General features: G+C 44.7%; 1 protein-coding gene and 1 pseudogene across 1 annotated transcript; both read right to left on the bottom strand.

The window, feature by feature from the left end:
- Positions 1 to 684: 684 nt before the first annotated feature.
- Gar1 (GAR1 ribonucleoprotein) lies at positions 685 to 7886 on the bottom strand. Its single transcript, XM_052179263.1, has 7 exons — positions 7635 to 7886; positions 7181 to 7406; positions 5645 to 5799; positions 4937 to 4996; positions 2751 to 2901; positions 1316 to 1384; positions 685 to 978 (listed from the first exon to the last, which is right to left on the bottom strand). Exons 2-7 carry the CDS (start codon positions 7392 to 7394, stop codon positions 965 to 967), a joined length of 663 nt encoding a protein of 220 aa, XP_052035223.1. The 5' UTR covers positions 7395 to 7406; positions 7635 to 7886; the 3' UTR covers positions 685 to 964.
- Positions 7887 to 9506: 1620 nt separating this feature from the next.
- LOC127682516 (60S ribosomal protein L7a-like) overlaps positions 9507 to 11040 on the bottom strand; it is a 5443-nt pseudogene continuing 3909 nt past the window's right edge.

Here is an 11040-nt window from a genome sequence, read left to right as displayed (position 1 = left end):
AGACACTCTGACAGGGCATCAGGTCTCATTACAGATGGTTGTGAGCCACCATGTGGCTGCTGGGACTTGAACTCAGGACCTCTGGAAGAGCAGTCAGTGCTTTTAACCACTGAGCCATCTCTCCAGCCCAGCTGTGCTTACTTCTTGACAGAAATGGAGACCAAAGCCAATCTCCTCTATGACACGCCTCCCCAGGGACTGGGACACGTGACAGGTAGTCAAGTATTTACTTAAAATGAAGACATGCTAGTCTTCCACGTTAAAAAAAAAATTCAGAAAAACTTTCAATAATCCACACTTAAATTTCTATTCCTACATTTCTTGAACTATAGTTTTCACATGAACAGAGCCACTCAAATTTTAATGGATTTTAAACCTTATTAACTGAAATAGCTTTATTCTGTGTCCTATAAAACACAAAAGTGAAATACAGCAAACGTGGCTGTTCAGCTCCTATCCAAAGGCGGGGTCACGCTAAGGACTTAGAAAGCACTGTTCCAAGCCTGATTTCGTCAGAGGAGGGAAGCGTTTGTTTGTCTGAGTGTATTTGGTGCTTTTTAGGATCATTGTATATTGTAAACAAATTTCACCCCACCCCACCCTTTTCTGTCTGTAACCCAATGGGTTTAATTAAGTTTTACTTGTCCTTTCAAACTTCAAAAAATAGGTTCAGTTCAATAAACATAAGTTAAAGAAATAAAAAATTTTATTTAAAAAATCCAAATATGCTTCAAATGAAAAGTCCTGTCATCCTTTAAGCCCCCGGAGCGCCAGGTCCTGTACAAAGCAGGCTTCGTGCTCTCTCTGAGCAAAGCTGACTGTCCTGCTGTCCTTGTCGCTATGCGACGATGCTGATTCAGCTCCACTGACAGAGTGGCATCCCCACGGCTGCTCCAGACAGACGTCAACCACAGAAGCAGGCACGCAGCGGGAACACAAGTGGTCAGGTCTGCCAACTGGACATCTAATGTCCCCTTCCTGATAAGAAAGAAAGTAAAATAAAAAGTAAGAGTGTTTGCAACAGTGCTAATACCCAAATCTAAACTTTAAAATCCGCAGGAATTCCTATGATGCTGGGTAAATTTATATTACCAAACACAATTGCCATTCATAGTATACATTTTTTTTTTCAAATTACTAATACAACCAAGTAATTTGGTGAAAAATGAAGAGAAACAGAGACTTGTGTCGTAGAGAGGCACAAGCTGAGCCAGGAGCACTGGCGCTCTCCACACTTGGTGGCGGAGGGAAACCAAGCAGCAGACACTGTCAATGTACAGTCGCATTATTTAAAGACAACGCTGGCAGTGCTCACCTCGGAATCCGCCACCTCCTCTTCCTCCTCTGAAGCCCCCGCCTCCTCCTCTTCCACCTCTAAAACCACCTTAAAAAGGAAAGAGTTGTTAATTTAGCCTCTCATTTTCTGATAAACTGTAAAGATTGAACAATTCCTACAATCATAAAAAATAAGTATAAATTCATCTATTGTATTTTACAAAACCCTTTAAAGGATAAAAATAGAGAATTCGCAATTTCCCCAGTGAGGCAGTAGGGACCACTAAGACTAGCCAGCCCCTTTCTGTTCTTCACACTTGTGTTCCATGTGTGTTTGCATGTGTCCCAGCACGCACATGGAGATCACTGCATACACAGCTTGTGGAAGAAACTCAAAGAATACACTTGCATATTAAGTACATATAAAATCAAATTACTCATTGATAGCTAAAAACTACAATTCAATTGAAAAAAAATTCTTGCCAGGCAGTGTTGGTACACACCTTTAATTCCCGAGCGTGGAAGGCAGACAGGCAGAGGCAGAGGGATCTCTGCCTTTAAGGCCAGCCTGGTCTACAGAGTTCCAGGACTGCCAGGGCTACACAAAGAAACCCTGTCTTAAAGAACTAAGAGGAGGGGGTGTCATATACAATCATATAATAGTAAAATGTCATGTATAAGAAAGACATCAGTCTGAAAGGCGGTGGTGGCACACGTCTTTAATCCCAGCACTTGGGAGGCAGAGGCAGGCAGATTTCTGAGTTCAAGGTCAGCCTGGTCTACAGAGTTCCAGGACAGTCAGGGCTACACAGAGAAACCCTGTCTTGAAAAACTAAAAAAAACCCAACTCCCCCCACCCCTCAAAGAAAGACATCAGTTTCCTACACTAATGGGGCTGGACAATTCTACCATCCCACAGTAGAAGACATTACTCACACACCCACAGCAATGCTGGGATTTAGAACCCTGGTCATATGAGAAGGCAGCACCTAAGTTATGTACAGCACACAACGACTGACAACGGTTAAAAACAACTGTTTCTAATCTGTGTATCTACTTCCCTTTATACTGAGACAGTACATCCCCGTCAAAAGAAGCATTCCTAGAGCAGTCAGCCCCATGCCACCTTACCACTCCACTGCGCCAAGAGGCTACAGTGAGTGACGACGCTCTCCATGACGGTTGTGTAGTGTACACGACAGAAGCACCCGACACTGCATTTCTCGGGATTTATCTGTCATTAAGCAATGGCTGAGGGCACTCTTATTAAAATTTCCATTAAAACACGAATAACCTAAGGATCTGAAATCCTTCAAAGGTAAAGCTAATTTTTTTCCTTCTCTTTAAGGTGTGGAAACAAAGCACTTCTATGCATGCTGGCATATGAGAGAGAAATAAAGATAAGGGAATTTTGGTTACACGCTAAATTAAACTGTGGCTACAAAAAATCTCATTAAAGTCCCTCAATCACTTACCTCCTCTTCCACCGCCTCGGCCACCGCCTCCTCTTCCTCCTCCTCGGCCTCCCCTGCCACCGCCGCCACCACCTCTGGGAGGTCCTTTCTCACCAGGAGGACGAGGCAGGAACCTCTGCAGCGGCAGCAGCTTATATGGGTCTATATAAAACTGCAGGTTGAATGGGAGCAGTTAGTATGCTACAGGAGAAACTCCTTAGGTTCAAGTCTCACTCCTAGCGGTTATACTGCATGGCTCTGGACCAGGACTTATTTTTTTCTCCCTCTAATTATAAGGTTTTCTTATATATAGAAATGCAGACAAATGTACCTGTCACAAAGTTCTGTGAAGATCAGGACACTTAAGTCAATGCAGTAGATTGCACATAAACACATAAGGCCAATTCAATCTCATTTTAAGAAAAATGTCTCTAAAAATGTACATTTTCACTTATGAGAGTTGCCAAGAAAAAGTTATCAGAATTATAGTACAATTAGGAAAATTTTAGTAAATTAGCTATTTTAAGAAAGTATTCCATTAGTTTTTCTAACAACCAGTGATCACTTGCTATTAACAAGTTATCGTCTCCACCTCATTTCCTGTTCCAGTCTGGCTCCTGGGACCGCCGCTCCACAAGCTCCTTGACAGCTGACTGCCCTGTTCCTGACTCCACTGAACAGGACGCACACGTGGCCACAGCTAAGCACTCCTCTTGGGAACTAGTCTACTCTTGTGCCCATTTGCAAGGCACGCCGTGGCGCCACCACCTTGACTGTGACACTCAGTGTGTCAGTAGTTCAATCAGCGATGTGCCTGAAGTGCTCCTGAGGACTGCGCTTCCATCCACCCTAGACCGCGTCTGCACACCCACAACTTCCCAGCTTTATCTGTAACCTATAGTCACTCACCCTGTCAACGCCTCATCTTTGACTACCCAGTACCTTAAACTCATTGTATCCCAAATGATAGTCATTGTCTTCCCTCAACCTCTGCTCTCCAGTGCCAAGTCAGGGAGTGGGATCATGGCCACAAAGATGCTGAAATCAAACTCCTGAAACTGGTGAGTTAGCTAGTTACCACGCCTACTGATGTTCTTCCCACTCTGCTCACAACTCCACCTCCTCTCCATCCACTCTTGCCTCAGAGCATCTATGGCTTCTTACAGCCTGCATTGCTAGTCCTTTCCTAGAGTCTTTCTGTCTCTCCAGTGCTCTTTTAAAGCACCAATAGAAAGATCAAGCTCACCCTATTATTCAGAAGCAATGTTAAGACTAAAACCTAGTCTTTCTTAGGACATATAAAGCTCCTTCTTCCTTGCCAGCCTTTTCTGAATGCAGAAACTTCCCCACCCCATCATCGCAGACTCTCATCGTCTCTAAGGTAAACACACTCCCCACTCTGTGGCTAGCCCAGTGCTTAAGTACTTGCCTAAGGACACCAAAAGTCTCCAGTTTTCTTTCCTGAAACTGCATTGTGGGTGCTACATAAGGGCAACTGGGTCAAATTTGTAAGACTGGGACCTCAAAGGATGCCATCTTAAGAGCTGTCTTCAGGTATTTGTGATGCACACCAGGTGTAAGAATCTTTCCTGCTTAACTCTGAGCTTTCAGTTTCAAAAGCACCATCTCAAGGAAGGCTAAGACTAAATATGGTCCCACTGGAAAAGTTTCATGGGAATCTTTTATTTTATATTTAAAAAGTATACACCATGTTAAGGAAGTATCTGTGAAAACCTTTCGTATCTATCTACCTATGCCAAGTATGTCAAGATGACATGGAATTCACTATGTAACCTAAGCTAGACTCCAATGTGCTATCCTGCTGCTTCTCTGCCGCCACGTGCTGGGACTACTGGCTTCCAACACCAGGTCTGGCTAATCGTTACTTCTCAACAGTGGTAAGCTTATACTGGGTGTGGCAGCACACACTGTGACTGCAGGACTTAGGAGGTAGAGGCAGGAAGATCACATCAAGTCAGAAGCCAATGTAAGCTCAACAAGTGAGTTCCGAGCCAGGCAGGGCTCAGCAGACACTTGGGGAACATAAAACCTGGTGACTGGTTACTACTGTGGAGCGTCAGCGCCAGCATCAGCACCAGCACTTCACTGTGATGTACTGGAGGAACCACGAGTGCCCCAAGTAAGACTCTCCCTAAGGCACACGCCACCCTCTCTGAACCCAAAATTTTATTTTAAGTTTGACTCACCTTCTGTAACTTTTTAAAGGAAGATGCTTTCATGTTTTCTGACAATTTAACTGAAAAATACTATGAACTACATTAAGGAACAAGTAAGAAATAAAGATGCAAAGAGATACTAAACTTTTGAGCTTAAGCAATTTAAAAAGAATGCCTAGCTATAAGAAAGATATTTACCAGTGGAAATGGCATTTTCTTTAAAAATAATTTAAAAAACAAAACAAAACAAAAACAAAAACCCCCAAATCTTTTTTTTTTTTTTTTGGATTTGGTTTTTTCGAGGCAGGGTTTCTCTGTATAGCCCTGGCTGTCCTGGAACTCACTCTGTAGACCAGGCTGGCCTCGAACTCAGAAATCCACCTGCCTCTGCCTCTCAGAGTGCTGGGATTACAGGTGTGTGCCACCACCACCTGGCCCTAAAACCCCAAATCTTACCGGGGATTCATTATATGCAAAGACACAGAAGAGCCAATACAATCCTGTGGCATTTATCCAGTGGCCATCATTCCAGGACTCAAAGGACAGTCATCTCTCCTTGGTGCGTCACTTTGAAATACGGATGGACGCACTTCCCTACAGCTTCTCCGTGACCCATGTGTAGCTCTGCTCTCTTACTATGTGGAACAGTGAGTTCACCCTGATGCTCACCTGGCTGGGGAGGGAAGTAGACAGTAAGACCTTCACAAGATTATTGACTCATCCAACCAGAAAGGATACAAAATCTCTAAGTTGTCCAAATATCTCATCCACTTTCCCAATCTGTTCTTTGTTTTCTAAATAAACAGGAGCATTGAAGTAAGGCACCTTGTTTTCTTCTGTGGTACATTTACAAACGATGTCATCTTCACAGGGATGCATGAACTCTCCTAGTACTGAAACAGCAAAAACAGATGTGGACCACTTCAAATACAGACCAACCACTGGAAGCAAGCCATCTTAGCCACCTGTCTTTCCCCATATCTGATCCCCTCTACAGCAGAACTTAGTTCTCAACACTGCAGTCCCAAGTTACGTGTCATTACCACAGGACTTAAGAGACTCCTCTCTGTACACTGTAAAATGAGGCTGGTCACATCTAACTGCAGTCACAGCTGATACTCAAGCAACAGGAACAAACAGTGCTTACAACAGTGCTCACTCGCTGGATGCCAGTTACTCTGTCATGGCTGTTACAAATGCAGTTCCTAGGACTCTTCCTTCCTCCCCCCCTCCCCCCATCTCAAACCGTGAACTACTCTGGTTTTGTTGATCCCTCCCTCCTTCCGCTGAACTAATCACCACTACCACTTCTTCACCAATGATTATCCTTTCCTGGGAGGTGTGCAATCACAAATTACCACTGTTTCTGTAACCTAGAATTAAGGTCCTTTGCTACAAAACTACACCCCCCCCCCCATCTTTAACAACAACTAGAACCTTTCCTTAGCACCAGCCAAGTTCTATGTATGGCGTTTCATTTCTCCATCCATGTGTCCAATGCACAGTCGTCAGGATGGAGCACAGGGTAACTGGGAATGTGGCCCAACACAAAATGGTACACACACTTTTTTAAAAAACATGTTTCTGCACGGTTTTGCAAGGAAGTGTGTGCGTGGTGTGTGCTAACTATGCTGCATGGTTATAGGCTGTGAATTTTGTAGATGACAATATCATGCTGCAATATTAAAAAGGTTGGTTGTATCTCCTATCTTTCCACTTTTTCTCCACGTCACCTTATTAAACACAGCTTCCAATACTTCATATACAGCTTACTACAACATCCCTCGACTTTAACCATTTTGTTCAGCAAACTCCACCACTTCCCTCTTACTTCCCCTGGCTTCCACCGCATCTCTCTGATAATTACTCAGAATTACTTTAGCGGGGCATTTCTCTTGCCTTCTTCCAAGCAGACTTCATTTCCCCAGCTTTTTTGGTAACTGAAAGCATGAGCTACGGAAGCTAAAAACTTGGCTTTGTATTTTAACTGTATCACTAGGGAACCACACTTAATCCTGAATGGCTTTCTGCCCTTTAGAACGGGCTAGGTACTCAGTATTGTCTAAGACTCATCTGTTCAATCCCAATTCAAGCTCACCTCCACGACTGCATTTCCAGTTCTCATGATCAGTTCCTAATACGCTATGCTACGCTATGACTCTGTCAGGGCACCCAACCGACTTGCCTTTCGGAGACGTATCATCAAACATGCTAATAACATAAACCGGACTCTATTCCCAATGCAAAGGAGGTTAAGCTTTGAAGACGACTTACAGACGACACGTTCTGGAGGCCCTTGATCTTGGAATTTATTAAAGCCTCCACGACCGCCCCCTCGTCCAAATCCTCCTCGGCCGCCGCCACCCCTGAAATTGCCGCCACCGCCGCCGCCCCCTCGGAAGTGGTTGTTGCTGCCGCCGCCACGGTTGAAACCTCCACCTCCACCACCGCGATTAAAGCCTCCGCGACCTCCGCCTCGGAAAGACATGCTCTCTCCGGCCTGGTGAAATAGACGGCCCGCTCCTTCCGGTTACTGCGTGCTGATCATTCATTCCCCTCCGCCTCGCTCAGGACACCGAGGACAGCAGTAAACGCCGCCCTGCTACTCGCCCACGCAGCCAGCGGCCAGCGCGGAGAGAGGGCGCCTTCGTCCCAGCCCCACGGCCCACGCCTCGCCACCGCATCCCGCCCGGCTGCTTCCCACACCCTCGCCCTCCGCTGCACTCACCGCACCACGTGCGTCTCTAGCCTAGCTGGGCGCGCGGGCGGAGGAATACTTCCGGCGCGCTCAAACCTCTTCGGCCACCGTACCGGCACAATCTTACCAGACTAGAAACTGGAAGAGCCTGTCACTGCTGGACGCAGAGGTCCTAAAGCCTTCCCGAATAGAGCATCCAGCACCGGAAGAGAAACAATAGCGTCCAGCGTGACTCCCCGCCCCGCAAGATCCACCAGCTAAGGTGGCGGAAGTGATGCAAAATAACAGCGCCCTCCGTAGTTGACGTATCCGGAAGTGTGGCGCCGCGTTGCCCTTGGCGACAGGAGTTGTTTAGGTCCTTCCCTCCTCAGCTGGTGAGGCGTGTCATCGGTAGGCGAGCTGACTGCAGTTGGTGCCACTCGCCTGGCACTGTCATTTCTTGGCTTGTGAGAAGGTCCAGACCCGACTCTACTCCACGGAGTGTGGCCATGCGAGTCATGCTCTGCCCAGAATCCGGCAGGAGCGTGTCCAAACCTGTCACCGCCAGCGGAGTTGCCTCTGTGTATGTGTGTCTCCTGTTATTATTAAATAGGAAGGGTGTGTGTTTGTGTGAACTGACAGAAAGGCACCCATCTTTTAATATTGTCTCAATGCATTCATTAATCAAGTACTCTTTGAACACCGAGAAACTATGTACCAATCTATAGATTACACCTGTCTCCTTAACACTCTTATCTCTGATATCGGTTTCCTTAAGACTTTGCTCATAACAAAAGAAGTGGCCTCTAGCTCTTAAATTTGATTGACTTCCTTTGTATCTGTATTATCTGAAGTATCTCATGGCATTTGACAATTCCACCTTTTATTTGAAAGTAGAGATGGACCCCCATATCAGAAGGTTATTGTGAATAAATTTTTGAAAGATCTTTATAAAAGATATAGAAGCATTAAGAATTCCAGTATGCCATTTATCCTAAACTATAAACTTCTTGAAAAAGTACACACCAGTCCCAGATATTTTTAAAAAATGGACAAATGTACTTTAAATTTAGATGTTAAAACAATATACATATCCAATGACATATTTATAATATATGGTAATATATAACATGTACAATTATAATAAAATATTAAATTATATTTAATAACCATTACATATGCAATTATACATACATACACAATATGTAATACATACACCATATATATATATATGCATACATACATACATACATACTAGGCTTGTGAGAATCTCTAATCAAACCTGATTTCTATTGATTCCTGTGAAGTACCTTTGTATTGTCATCAGCTGAGTTCAGCCTTTTTGACACTGCTATCTTTTTCATTGCCACTCCAAATCACTCAGTATAGTCTAAGAATTCATATGCTCAGACATCACAACAGGCAACATCTTCCATTCCGGGCCCCAGAGTAAATAAATGCTTGTTGACTTAGCTTCCATCTGGGCTGCATTCGGTGATATAGTGAACGTAATAAAATTGCTCTCTTGCAGTCTCATACGCATCGCCCTGCGCTTTCCCTTAGCAGTGTGTCTAAACTTTTGCTGAAGCCTTTTGCTGAAGCCTTCTGTGTGATTAGTTATCAGAATGTGCACATGCCATCGCTCTGCCCCGTCAGACTAGAATTGCTGCCTTTCTTTCTGTATCTGTCTTTGTCAGACTCTTCCTCTTTCCTAAAATAGCCCCATTTTCCATCCACTAGAACAACCCCATATTCTGACCATGAACGAATGCTCTGAATAATTTTACCACTTCCATGGCCCCTGCATAACATTTACATGCACACATACACATGCATGAATGCACACACTAGCACAATAAACTATCACACAACAGTGCCAAATCTTTTTTTTAAATTTTGTAATTATATTTATATACAGAAAACTTAGTGTACATTTAACCCAGTGGTGTGTTCTTTAGTCTTTGCCTTTTCCAGCGTGGCAATGCCAGCCACAGACTTAGGACCCAGGATGTTGCCTCCCCAGTGGTGGCGGATCTGTCATTATAATTGGTCCTAATAGCTTCCACCAGCTTAGCTAGAGCACCCTTGTCTTCTGAGTTAACCTGTGTGAAGGCAACAGTGGTGCGTGTCTTCCTGTGGACCAGAAGCCCCTGCCTGGCCTTTCCCTTGATGATGCAGTAGAGCACGTCCATCTTTCCACACAGGGCAGGCAGGAAAACCACCAGCTCAATGGGGTCTACACCATGGGCAATCACCACCAGCTGAGCCTTCTTGTTCTCCACTGAGGTGGTGACTGTGGTGACTCCTGCTCGGAGGACAGGTGGTCTCTCAGTTGGGACGTTCCCTTTGCCAGCGACTTTCTTCTCAGCACGGGCCAGTAGCCATTGCTTCTTCTCCTGCTTTGTCTCTGGCCTGTACTTGTGGGCAAGCTTAAGCAGCTGAGTCGCTGTTTGCCTGTCCAGGGCCTGGGTGAACTGGTTAATGGCAGGAGGGACTTTGTGCCACTTAGAGAGAATGGCTCTTTGCCACTGCAGCCTGATGTAGCAGGGCTATTTGACAAAGCATGTTAGGTCTCTTTTGGGCTGGATGTCCTTGCCCAATGCCAAAGTTCTTGGGCCTTTTCTCAAACAAAAGATTGACCACCTTCCTGTTCCTGGCCTCCTGTTTCTTGATGACAGCTGGGGGGGGGGGGGGGGAGGGAGCCAGGGCCACCTTCTTCTCCCGGCCTTCTGGCCTTCTTTCCTTTGGGCCTCTTGCTTGGCTGGAGGAGAGAGAGCGTCAAATCTTTTTAACTGTGGAAAAATATACATAATATAAATCGTCATTGTTCTTAAATTATTCAGTGCTATTAAGTTCATTCACATGGTTGTGCAATACGGGCTCTTTTGAATAGAGAATGATGTTTTCACTGTGAACCTATGGGGGTAGGGAGATAGCTCAGTGGATAAGAATGCTTGTTATACAAGCAAGAAGGTCAAGGTTAAAATCTCCAGCACGCAAACAAAAGTTAAGCATTGCCCTGGATGCCTGAAACCCAAGCTTATCAAACTTATAAAGTAAAATTTTCTTCATTTTCCATATTTCATCATGCCCCGGTTTATTGTCTGTAAGTCTAAGTACCAGGGTGAAGTTCCTTTCTTTCATTTTCTTTTTAATAATTTATCTTTGTTTCATGTACTTTGTTTATTTTTATTGATTTTTTGTGACAAAACAGTCAATATAACTTAGCTGTATAAATCTCTTTTCATTTTGCTTTCTTCTATTTTTCCTAAACTTAGTAGTCTGCTCATTGGCAGGAGAGACAACTCAGTGGTTAAGAGTGCTTGCTGCTTTTGCAAGTTGAGCTCCGAGTATCTACTTCAGGAGCGTCACGGTCATCAGTAACCCCAGCTCCAGGGGACCCAGTGCCCTTTTCTGGACTCCATGGGGAGCTAAACATACACGGCACAGACTCACA

The sequence above is a fragment of the Apodemus sylvaticus genome, chromosome 4 (assembly GCF_947179515.1).
Source record: "Apodemus sylvaticus chromosome 4, mApoSyl1.1, whole genome shotgun sequence".
NCBI lineage: Eukaryota > Metazoa > Chordata > Mammalia > Rodentia > Muridae > Apodemus > Apodemus sylvaticus.
Note: the sequence above shows the minus strand (reverse complement) of the source record. Positions and strands in the feature narration are given on the sequence as shown.